This window comes from Alosa alosa, chromosome 6 (assembly GCF_017589495.1).
Source record: "Alosa alosa isolate M-15738 ecotype Scorff River chromosome 6, AALO_Geno_1.1, whole genome shotgun sequence".
NCBI lineage: Eukaryota > Metazoa > Chordata > Actinopteri > Clupeiformes > Clupeidae > Alosa > Alosa alosa.
The window spans coordinates 19,397,481-19,410,768 of record NC_063194.1 but is presented as its reverse complement, the minus strand read 5'-3'; the positions used below and the strand labels follow the sequence as shown (position 1 = coordinate 19,410,768).

At 42.9% G+C, this 13,288-nt stretch overlaps 1 protein-coding gene across 1 annotated transcript in view; it reads right to left on the bottom strand.

Moving 5' to 3' along the window:
- The window catches only part of LOC125295964 (E3 ubiquitin-protein ligase SMURF2), a 43,486-nt gene that overhangs the window by 19,580 nt on the left and 10,618 nt on the right, over window positions 1–13,288 (bottom strand). The window contains exons 2-3 of the mRNA XM_048245549.1: window positions 6,251–6,289; window positions 5,555–5,663 (exon numbers count right to left, since the gene is read on the bottom strand). Coding sequence (XP_048101506.1) covers window positions 5,555–5,663; window positions 6,251–6,289 — 148 coding nt within the window. The remainder of the gene's footprint in view (window positions 1–5,554; window positions 5,664–6,250; window positions 6,290–13,288) is intronic.

Genomic DNA, 13,288 nt, shown 5'->3' with positions numbered 1-13,288 from the left:
ACCAGATAAGTAGGTTCCCCAATGTCTTGCCAGTTTATTCATCTCAAAAGCTATGCTGTACAGTTCCACATTAGGATTTAGAATTTAGAATTTAGTCTAATTGTGGGCCGTTTTCCATTCCATAAGAACTCTGTAATTAACTTGTTATATTGCTTAAATATTCCATCAGAAATTGTTACTGGTATCATCATAGAGATGTAATTAAATTGTGGAGCCACCACCATTTTTATGATACTAATTTTCCCCCATAGAGTCAGATTAATCAGCCGCCATTTCTCCAAATTTAACTTAATTTTCTTAATTAAAGGTGACATATTCATAGCAATTATGTTTTCCAAGGCTGGACACAACTTAATACCCAAGTACTTCATTCCAGTATTGACCCATTTAAACTGAAAGTTGGCTAGTATAGATTGATTGCATCCTTTTGATATTGGCATGCATTCAGATTTTTGCCAGTTTATTTTATAGCCTGACAGTTTTGAGAAAACTTCTATTGTGGCTAGTATGTTAGGGATTGATATTAGAGGATCCTCAATAATCAATAAAATGTCATCCGCATAGAGAAACATTTTGTGTTCCTCCCCCCCATGTAAAACCCCTTTAATACTGCTCTCAGCCCTAATGGCAATGGCCAAGGGTTCTAGAAACATTGTAAATAGCAGTGGACTGAGAGGATCTCCTTGTTTTGTCCCACGTGTTAACTTAAAGAAGCATGATATCATGCCATTTGTCATTACTGCTGCCCTTGGGTCAGAATATATTACATTCACCCATTTGACAAAACTGTCTCCACATCCAAATTTACGGAGAGTGTAATGCAAGAAGCTCCATTCCACTCTATCGAATGCCTTTTGGGCGTCCAAAGATATGGCGGCTATAGGCGTATTTTTATTATGATTAATCTGCGTGAGGTGAAGTAAACGTCCTAACATTATCTGAAGATGATCTGCCTTTTATAAAGCCTACTTGATCAGGATGTACTAAATGTGGCAAAACATTTTCTAGCCTAGTAGCAAGAACTTTTGTCAGGATTTTGCAGTCTACATTAATAAGACTAACAGGTCTAAAGCTCCCTGGATCCATAGGATCTTTATCTTTCTTGAGAATTAAAGATATCAACGCTTCATTAAACGTATCTGGTAGGCTACCCACTGAAAATGATTCTCTATACACTTCTGTTAAGATGGGAGCCAGTTTGTCAATATACTTCTTATAATATTCTGATGGAAAACCATCCAAACCAGGTGATTTCCCAATCCTCATTGATGAAATTGCACTTTTGACTTCATCTACTGATATAGGGCGATCTAATAACATCCTCTGATCCTCTGACATTTCTGGCAGTTGAATCTTAGAGAAAAAAGTATCAGATTAAGCTCCTTCCAGGGTTAACCTCAGATTTATATAACTGGTTATAGAAACTCTCAAACACTTTGTTAATATCTCTAGTACTTGTCACCAAGTCCCCTTTGTTATTTTTTAATCACGGGTATAACGTAACTAGCCTCTTTTTTGTCGTGATCTGTCTGGCTAATAATTTTCCTGATTTTTCCCCACTCTCGTAGTAATTACTTTTAAGTCTAAATAGGGCATACTCTGCCTTTCTATTGTAGATTTCATTAAATTTAAATTTCAAGTCACACACTTGCTTCAGTAGGAGATCACTATGTTTCTGAGCCAATAAATCAGAGTCCTTAAGTTGTGATTGTAGCTCTTTTAATTGTCGCGTTTGCTCTCTTTTTTTCTTACTGGAATGTGCTATAATCTTTCCCCTGATATAAGCTTTGGAGGCTTCCCAAACTGTTCCAATTCTATCTGTTGTACCCATATTCACCAAGAAGAAATTATCAAGCTCTTCTTCAATTTGACTATTGAATAATGGGTCTTGAAGCAGAGAAACATTCATTCTCCACCTACTTCCTCTATTGCCATCTGTCCCCATTACTAATCCTAGATGCACTGTTGCATGATCAGTCAATGCTATAGGGCCTATCGAGCAGTCAGAAACACTGTTAACCAGATCATTACTGATCAAGAAGTAATCTATCCTGGAGTGAGATTTATGTTTGTGAGAGTAAAATGTGTATTCTCTATCTTTTGGGTTGACAAGTCTCCAAATATCTGTCAGGCCTATATCCTCCATCAACAACTCAATGGCCATTCTATCTTTTGGAATGTGATTGGAAAAAGTGGTTTTATCTAAGGCTCCATCTAGTAATACAGCTATGACTGTATATCCATCCACCTTTCCTGCTATTTTGTTAATGTTATGGAAGAAACCTGGGTCTTCCACATTCGGAGCATAGACGTTACATAAATTAACTTTTACTCCATTAATCTTAGCTTCTACGTATATAACTCTTCCTTCTTCATCTTTTTGCTCTTTTATAAAGAGAAAATTCAGATTCTTATGCACTAAAATAGCTACTCCATGTTTTTTACTGGAATATGAGCAATGATAAATTTGGCCAACCCAGTCTCTTTTTAATTTAACCGCCTCCGACTCAGTCACATGGGTCTCCTGTATAAAAGCAATGTGAACTTGTTGAGACTTAAGGTAAGATAAACATTTCTTTCTCTTAATGGGATTTTGTAGTCCATTCACATTCCAGGACACTATTCTCACACAGTTACTCATGTCTTAAGAAATGGAAAAAATGTGTCCTTCACATATCTAGAACATTTCTCACCACATGTCGGCCTAGGCCTATATAAATGATCAACTGAAAATGAGGGTAAAATTAAACGAAAAAGAGAGGGTGCTGCCCAGCTGCCAATCAAAAAAATAAACACACAATAAACTACACTCAAAACCCTTTTAGAACAAGGAACATGAAAAACAATCCCATACCCACCCCATCTAACCCTTCTCTCTTCCTTGAGAGACCCTCCACAAAAACGGTCCATGAGGCACACTGAAGTGGTCATCATCATCAGAAACCCCACCATCAACAAACCCGTCAAAGCATCTAAACAGTCCAAAGCAAACATAAAAATAATTTCCTCAATCTCTACACAGAATCTAGCCCAGGCTACATATCTTGGCAAAGTTATCTTATTTTTAAACAATGTGCTTTAGGCTATAGGCTACATGGACGAAAGAAAATATTCAAAAGGAGGCGCAATAGGCCATGCATTGGCTGCATGTTGACGTCAGGCTTTTCCTATAGGCTACTCTGCCTTTGAAAGCGGCAGATTGTTCTTTTACCGAAGGGCAGAAAACAAGCGGATAATAAAGAAAATAACATTTCTAAAAATAATAAAAGGGGCATCATAAGAAATATCCTTACATTATTGCCCCCGTGTCAGCTGTTCGCCCTCGGATCCGAAACTTAGTTGAGTCAATGGTAGCCAAGTAAGCCTATAGTTACATGTAAATTAGGCTACTCAACTGCAGGCTCCTGCTCTGTCGTCTTGTTCGGCGATCCTTGCACCTTCGACTCTCTATTAAGAAAGTCCATAGCCTCTCCGTCATCGTCGAACTTCATTCTTTTCCCCTGCCATGTAAAGCGCAGCTCAGCTGGATACGCTAGGGTGAAACGCACGTCAAGATCATGTAGACGATTCCGCACATCTTTAAACTTTCTCCTCTTCTCCGCCGTCTCTCTTGTCATATCTGGGAATAATGACAGCCTGCATCCGTTCCATACGATCTCCTCCTTGTTCCTGTACTTCTTCTTTGCAGCTGTCAACACTCTCTCTCGTTCCAGAAAACTGAGAAAACGAATTATTATTGGTCTGGGAGGGTAGCCGTCGTTGGGCACAGGTGCCGGAGCGCGGTGCACTCTTTGCAACTGCGACCCATCAAGCTCAACCCCTAATGCCTCGGAGATTATAGTCTTCACACATTCTGACGGTTTACCATTCTCTAGCTTTTCTTTCAGACCAATAAGCCGCAGATTTTGTCGCCTGTCTCTATTGGCAGCGTCCTCAACAGCCCGATGTAGTTCCTCACACTTCATAGCCGTTTTATCTGCTTTTTGGCGGAGCTCATGGTTGTCATCCTCTAGCTGAGAGATTCGATTTTCAGCTTCATCCAGCCTGAGCAAAACACTATCCACATCTGTTCGTAGCCCAGCATTGGCATCCTTAATTTCTGATATCTCCGCTTGCAATGCTGTTAGAAGCTTTCCAACTCTTCCCATCTCTTCCATAGCTTTCTCCAAGGACTGTTGCATAGATGCTAACACATTTTCACTCTCCTTTGCTAGCTCCTGCATTGGTAGTCAGCTTGCTAAGCTTGCTAGCTCCGACAGTGCTTTTTTCAGTATTTCTTCTCGACGACGACATAGTGCACAATTCAAACCGTCAGACACTTAAACTGTAGGCTATTAATATCAACTTATAAAACCAAGTATGTCGACTGCACACACTTTACTAGCGAATTTCGGGTAACTTTGATGGGTTCACGGGAGCGCTCCAACTATGCGACCATCTTGCTCGGTGATCCCACGTGACCCCCTCAAAGCAATGCTATTCAGGAAAACATGAAAATAGATACAACACAAGCAAAAGTATTAAAAGTAACTATTAACATATTGCCACGTCACAATCCAGACACGTTCAGCACTTTTAAGCGTCTTCTGGAAACACGTCCTTAATGTAATGTGTAATGTCTTGTGTAACTGGAGTTTAGCTGAATTGTGCTTGCATTTTATTAGATTGCTTTTTAAGCAGTGTGTTGAAGTGTCAGAACCACTGTAGTTCAGCAATATGAAGCATACTCTGCACTACACACTCAACTCTCCGCTGACTGAGGGAGGCCTCCTGCACCTACCTGCTCCTAGCTACTTTTTAGGCTCCATTGAGATACCTATACAGTTGCCCATGTCTACCCATCAATCAATCAATCGTTTTCCCTCTAAAGCTTCCTATAGGCATTGTCTCCTTGCCTGGGTTGGCTAGTCTAGTACCAGCACTCATCTTGCTACCAGAACCTACAGGATGGTAAACACTTCCAACATGCTTAAGACTGACCCCAAGGCAGCTGCTGTGAGCACATAGGCCATGTGACCCAGCCGGCCAGCAGCTCATTAAACAGCCATGTTTGAGACAGAGGGGAAGGTAGTCCAGGCAACCAAACAGCAAACAGGACAAGAGCTTCCTTTCTGGTTGAGGGTGTGTGCATGTGCGCTCACGTGTAGAGCCAGAATGCGAGTGTGTACATGCCTTTGCTGCACATGAAATACGAGGAAAGACTGCACATGCCGAAAACTGCAGCTTCTATATACAAAGTATTTCTGTGAAAGAGTGACAGACAAGTAGACACTTCAACACTGAAGTGGCATCCCCAAGGAGCTCACCATCGGCTGAGCTTTTCTTTCATACAAATTAGGCCCCCCATCTTCCTTACCTATTGAATCATGAAGAAAGTATCTGCATTTTGACTTGGTGTATATTTGGTATATTTGACTGAGCTTTGAATAATGTATTTCAGCGAGCTTCCCTAACGCATGGGATTTGACCTGACCACCGGGCTGGTGTCTGGCTCGGAGCCCCCTGCTGTGTTAACAGCTTGGCCACAGACGGAGAGCAGCGAGTGAGGACTCACAGGTCATAGTGCTGATTCCACTTGGGGTCGAGCGTGTTCCTGACAGTGTCTGTCGAGTGGCACTGTCCCGAGCCATCCACCACCACCTTGGCAAAAGGATCTGGGAGTCCTGCAGTCCACAGAGAGAGAGAGTACCAGTGTAAAAACAGAATACATGAACACTTGGAGACCTAGATATATCTTTCATCAACACTAATGACCAACACTATACTATGTAGACAATTCAGTTTTTGGTAAGATCGCAAATCACTTTTCTTGTTGTAGGGAGGGGAAATAAGAGGTATGTAACAACAGAGAAATGGAGAGTGGAGAGAATATAACATGCACATCAAGAACAGAAACATAAAACACACTGCTACAAAGAGAGAGAGAGAGAGAGAGAGATAGATAGATAGATAGATAGATAGATAGATAGATAGATAGATAGATAGATAGATAGATCAATGAAAATACATTGAGAAACACAAAGAACTGACAGCAAGCAGCAGCCAAACATCTAGACAGACACAGTAGGAAAAGAAAAAAAAGCGGGTCTGGCAGGCAGTGGCATTTTTTTTTTAATCGACTACAACTGACCCACATTTCTCCCCTCTGGTGGGGGACTCTTATCTCTCTAGGCACACTTCAAAGCCGAGAGCAGAGGATCTGTGGCAGCCTACCGAAATAGAGCTGAGCTGTACTGGGTTAGATACTTACGGAAGAAGTCTTTCTTGGCCAGGTTCTTCGCACAGAGCACTGTAGACAGAGAGGGAGGAGGAAGAGATCAGTGATGATTGCTGGAGGTCTTGGTGTCTACACAGTAAGATTCTACAAAAAGATCCACGATCTTGGATCATACCAGTGATGTTTACCAAGGCTTTTTAACAGAACACACGTGCATTAGGAGGTTTACACTACCAAAGCCCTGAGGCTCTTGTAACCCGTCTGATTAGAAAGAAAAAGAAACATTCACTGACATGCCTAACTCAGGAGTGCTGAAGTTGTGTACGTGTGACGTGAGCATGCACATGTTACTGTCTAGCAACACTTGTATTTAATGGACATCAGGCTTATGACTACTTGAAAATACTCCAGCGCATCGTGGTCTACTCTTGGGTGATCACCCCTGAAGTCTAAGGACTCTAGCACTCTTCAGTGGAGAGTGTGGCACTCAGTGAGAGAGAGACAGAGGGAGGGCTGGACAGATATAGAGATCTTTAAACCAGACTTGTTGGGTCTTTTTACAAGAAGCAGAGGTTGTGTTTAATTTAGAAGGAAACTGCAGTACAGTGTGTAAGTGTGTGTCTGCTTGTGAGGAGAGGTGGCAAACGGGAGAAACAGTTGTGTGTGTGAAATGAGGTGAGATTCAGACTTTACTTTGTTAACACAAACAGACAGGAGACGAACCGGTGTGTGTGTGTGTGTGTGTGTGAGTGTGTGTGTGTGTCTGCAGGAGAGATGGGGATGAAGGAAAGTGAGAGTGAGGTGAGAACGGGGGTGTAGAGTGGGAGGCAGAGGACAGGAATGAGAATGAGATCAAACGAGGAAGGGGAAAAAGGCCAACAGCTCGTTGTGAACTCACTGTCCACTCTTGTCAACCCTGATGCAAGCGCTGCTGCTAAGCCTGGGCCTCAGTAGTAATGTCTGTGTTTGAGCAGAGAGAGGAGCGTCTGAACTGACACACTGGCAGCGAGGGGAGGAGGAGTGCTGGATCACTGCACTGCAGTTATGATGTGTTGGACTGTGTGAGTGTGTGTGCAGACATTAAAAAACATATCTGTAATCAATAACAAATTGCCACTTCCACTTAGCTATCCATCACAGCACATTAAGTTTTACAGGACATGGCATATTACAGAATGGTGAGTGCAAAACAAAAAAGAAATTATAATGTTCTATGGTTTCAACTTCAATTTGCTTCAATCACCAGCTAATGAAAAACATAATAAACAATGCCTCATTGTCTTAAATTCCACAATATTCCACAGCTTTATAGAGGTGCCCAGTTCTGTCACTATTTTTCATCATGTGCTGCTTTGATCTGATTTTTTGAGTAATGCGTCGATCAAATAAATAGTTTTCAAGGTAACTGGGCCTGTATATGTGTCTGTGCTTAAATCTGTGCATGCGTGTGATGAGTTTGTGTTTGTGTGTGTACATTTCATGGCACGAGTGTGCATATATCCAACACGTACAGATTTGATTAGGACACCAGTACAGCTACTATGAGGAGGAAAGAAAGACTAGACCAGGCTTAATCTCAAGGATACAAGGATACAAAGATACAAGGAAGTTTATTGTCACATGCATATAGTTACTGGAAGTAAGAAATGCAGTGAAATTATGTCTGGTGTCAGCCTATTTGTGCATTTATGGGGGGCTGCATAAGAAAGGTGGGGGAGGATTGGGATGGAGGGGGGGGCACCAAAAGGGAGCACCCAAGAGCAACAGGGGCAAGGAAAAACTCCCTTACCAAGGAAGAAACCTTGGGCAGATCCACGACTCAAGGGGCTAACCCAACTGCCAGGGGTCTCGGTGTGTGTAAGTATGTAGAGGATGTGTGTTGGAGAAGATCCTGAAGACAATGTGCTGTGTATGTAGGGAGGGGGGGGGGCAGTGTGCAGCAAGTATGTAAAGGAGGCTTACTGTAGCAAGCAGTGTGCTGTATGTATGTGTGGTGATGACAGTGATGATGTAAGTGTGTGTGTTTTTTTGTGTGTGTGTTGGGGATGGGGGGGGGGGGCAGAAAGGCTAGGCAATCAAGGACATGGGTAGATAGATGGAGGAGAAATCAAAAATAATAAATAAAAAGTTCTATGGAGATGTGCAAAAGTTGGAGAAAGTCAGATGTGTGTGTGTGTGTGTGTGTGTGTGTGTGTGTGTGTTTTGATGTGTAATGAAATAAGAAAATAAATAAAAGGTCTGTAGCATAGGGAGAGGGATGTAAAAGTGCTAAAAGTCATGTAGGTGTGTGTGTGTGTGGGGGGTCATGAGTGCTGAGGAGTGAATGAGTGCAAAGTCAGTATAGTGTGATCTCAAATCTGTATGGGGGATGGGGTGGCGGGGAAGGGAGTGAGAACATGCTCGCTCTGCAGACAGGGAAGAATTTCTTTCTGCAAACATCCCTGGGAATGTGTTACGTTCCAGTGAAACCCACCTCATTACTCAAACATCTGGTATGCATCTCTCCTCTCTCTTTGCCTAGAGTTCTCTCAGCATGCCAGTCACGATACTCACACACACACACACACACACACACACCACAGGCCTCTGAGAGGGGAGTACACCTCACTCTGTGCAGCTGGGGGCTCTTTCATTCATTATTTACAGGCAGCTAGAAAGAGAGAGGCAGTGAGAGGGAGATAGGGTAGAAACAGGTGACCAGCTCTGGTGGAGTTTTGGTGTGGTGCCCTTTATAACAAAGCAAGGCTGATGACAGTCAATGGTGAATGGCATGAGATGAAGTGAGGGAGCTAGTAAATCAAAAGGAAATCTGTACAGACTCTGTTTAAAGTGACCCATGTCATCAAAGTAAAAAGGACCAGCCACACACAAGAGTTCCAGAGAGAACGTGGCATGCTGTGATCTCCCAAAATGTGGAGTCTCCTCCGCCAGCTCTGATACTCGTCAACTCTGCAGAGGACTAAACTGGCCCAGCCTGGCCTGCTGCAGGGGCTTGAGAGAGAGAGCACTACACATCCGCTGGCCAGAGAGCATCACGCAGGACCCCACAGTTCAGCATGCACAGCCTATAAAGGGCAGGCAGGACAGCACGCACTCCATGAGAGAAGGGAGGGTGGGTGGGATCCTCAGGTCACCACAGTAGGCCTAGGTCTGGGGCAGAGGGGGAAGACTGAGTGTGAAGGACAGGAGGAATAGGAGTAGGGTTGCAGAGCAGTGATGGTGAACACCATGGGCAGTGTAGTGAGTTCAGTCAAAAAGTGAGGTCACTGGAAGGAAGAAAAATGGATGAGTTTTAACCAAATATGGTCAATTCCGATCAATTGTCAGATCTGACTAATTTGCTGTTCACAACACATGGTCTGGCTCCACCGAGCTACAGACTGGTTGCAATTTTGCCAATATGGCTGACCAATTTTGGCTTCATTTCTTCAGAATGTAAGTGCCTGACGCCATGCTATCCATGTTTTCTGTGTTTCCTGTCATATCAGAAAGTGCGTAGATGAGTTGCGGCAGCCCTGTCAGAGGGAGGAGTGTGACAAGCTCTTTCTGGAACACTAATGAATTCTCTGTGGCCCTGCGTGCTTTGCACACCTTAGAGAGGAGCAGAGACACACGGCTTGCTTTCATCTCCCGCTAGCGACACACATGCATCACTCTCTGGGTTTGAATATTATTCTAAGTTTGTGTGTTTGACGCTTTTTTCTGAGGCGTCTCGGAGGACCAGGGCAGAACTCAAGACCGTGTATCAGACAGAAACGGAAATCAAAGGAGGCTCCCCAACAGCCCACATAATGAGGGCAGGAGAATTCCACATTACACAGCAGGCTTTCACAACACCTCCCAAAATAGCCTGTCTATAAAAGCTGCCAAGCACCAAAAAAAAGACTAAAATATATCACATAGAGCTGAGTGTTCATGAAAACGGCAGATTCTAAACACAACCACAAAGGGGCAGATTGATCGTAAGAATCACCATTGTAATGGTATGCATCTATAAAGACTTTTAATGGAGCTTTGTTTCAAACATGGTGTAACCCTATGACATCTCTCTACCAATCTGTTGTAATAGCATCACTGCTGAAGGGCATTTTCTATGTCTGTTGCTGTAAGACTCCTACTCTTAGAGAAATCAAATGGATACATCTAGGTGTCTGAACTGCACACAGTTCAAACATATATTTTTAAGATGAAGGTTTCTTGCCAGACACAGAAAACTTAATTTTACATACAAATCAGTGATAGGAAACTTTACTTCAGTAACAGGGTTGCCTATATTACAAGACATTGAAGTAGATTAACTGGGTTAATTATAATCAAAACTGAAAGCTGAAACCCAAAGATAGCTACCCTCTATAGTTATGGGCTCTTGTTTATAATCTGTTTATCATTAGCTGCATGTCAAGCACTGTGAATGCAGCCATGGACCTCAAGCCAATCATCCAATCTGATGAATTAGTATGACTGTTGGTCGAGAGGGATCACATTAAAGCAATACACCAGTCTGCAGTGCAATAATTTCTCGACCTCCATTTAAATGTACTATGGTTAAGTGGTGTCCCAGCCATGCTACAAACGCACACATACTCTCTCTCTCACACACACACACCACACAGACACAAATGTACACACACACACAGAGTGCTTTTGAGAAGACTGTTGACTGATGGGCTTTATTGGAAAATGGTACTTGATAACATGAGGCTTTCCTGTGAGAGGGAGTATCCATCTTGCAGTGCTGTCCAATATACTGTACTGTAAGCCTGCCCCCTGTCAAAATGAACAGGTTCCCCTTCTCTCTCTCTCTTCCTCTGTCTCTCTCTCTTTGCTAAATCCACCTAGTTTTTAAGTGTGTAGTCGCTGCCACCCAGCAGAAACCCCACCCAGCCCACTATAACTGGAGAGGAAATTAGGCTGGGATTCACAGGGCCTGCTGCTTGCTGAGCCACAGGGGCTGTTAGGGGCACCAGAGCCGTGTTGCTCAGGGTGCAACAGAACATAAATAAGGGACCCATGAGCATGTTGTTCAGACTTTTTAAAGACGCACGCCCAATTATGCTGTGTGGTCTGCCATACCTATAAGATAAATCCTCTTTAAGACTCCCAAAGGGTCTTCCTATAGTGGCCCTGAGAGATGGTTCTGACATAATATGAGACATAATATGACAGAGTGCCCCGAAACAGTCAAGTGCCAAAGACACTTGCAGACTAAAGAGACTAAAGAAACCTGTACAGCAGGTGGCCTCATTCTTCCTTCAAACAAAAAATACAGTCTGATCACGAACTTCTTATTTCTATAGTATTTTTTTAAAACTGTGCTGGATACTCAGAGGGCTGTATACTTCATGCTGTTTGATACCTTTTGAACCAACTCCAGCCTGAGACGGAGAGGGTGAGCTGTTGGAAAACATGCCTGACTGAGGCTGCTGATCTTTTTTTCTGCAGATGTTTCTCTCTACTTCTCCCATCTTCCCAAAAGGTTACAGACAAACAAGGGAAACCATCACGTACAGGGCTGACACCTCTGCTCATGTGTGTGAATGTCCCCCGTTTCCATAGTGACTGTGGTAACGGTAACAGGATAAAGTGGGGAGGAGAGGGGGCCAGAGAGAGGAAGTGAGAGATGGAGAGGGAGGGAGAGAGAGAGAGAGAGAGAGAGAGAGCTTTCTGTTGCTGATGAGTGTTTCTCATTCAGCAGGCGTGTCAGCTGAGGGACAGCAGGGACTACAGAGACCCCAGTGAGCCACCTAGGCTTGTAGGACATAAGGCTTGTAGGACACAAGGTCTGGTATTCACACAATATGGGTTGCAATGGCAGTGGAGATTTCAACAAACTCCACACAGATACCAACCTGATATGACACAAAAGTATTAAAAACATAGCAAAATGTTTTAGCTGCCCCCTCAAGGTTGCTTGATAAACTTGTACAGGGGTGTGATTGCCCCGGTTCCTTTAGTGTACTATAGTGTTGGCTACCGTATATATTTACATCACCTACACTTCATAAAATTCATGAGGCAAATCCTATGCAAGGGTGGCACTGGAAAAGGGGCAAATACTAGGGGGGTCCGGGAGCATGCTCCCCCATAAGAAAATTTTGAAAAAATAACCTTTTAAATGATGACATCTGATGACTTTTATGGGAAGTATTGATACATTGAGATATATATTTCAAACATTATAGCATATTACAATACAGCCTATAAGGCCTAAAGAAAACTAATTTATAATAGAGCAAAGTAGATGTAGCCAAAGTCCTTTTAGGCAAGTCCCTCCACTCAGCGGCCATTTGCCAACGCTTTTTGGGCACTCGTAGGGCATCCATTTCGGCAGAAATGTGCGTGCGCAAGGCTTCAAGACACCAATCTTGCTCCAGCAGGGAGATCACAACACATGATTGGCACGATGTCTTCACAACACACAATATGATTGGCTGAATGTATTCACATAACACCACATGATTGGCTCAATGTATTCACATATGTGTAGACAACGGCCATATTGGCGTGACAAACTAGCCCCATTCTATGGAGTATTTGTTGAGTGCTGTGTCTCCACATTAGAAAGTCTCTGATGTAGCCTATAACCTACACAAGACTAAACCAAATATGGCTGAAATATATAGGCCATCATGATCATTTTGCCAACAGTGACGCAGAACCATGGATTTTTTCCATTTATAACATGTTTTGTTTATAACTTAAACCAACATTGAGTTAAAATGTTGACTAAATTATTTACTATACTCCTACTTGATGATAACATATAGCCTGCCCCCTAACAGTCCTCTGGGCCTACGTACAAAATAGTGAATCATGTGATAGGCCTACTGATATTTTGATGCTGATTGAAGAGGTTGCAACTTGAAGGTTGTTGATATTTCAGTTCCAAAGATAATCAAATTACATCGATTCCCCTCCTCCCAATGTAACACTGTAGGTCCTACACCTCTCCTCCTAAAATAAATGGTAGGCTGTTTTAAGCTACTGCACCAGGATTGTGTAGGCTAAGCGGCTACAACACTAGTTTTACAAGCGCACATACTAAATGGAGAGCTAGAGTTAAAATGCGGA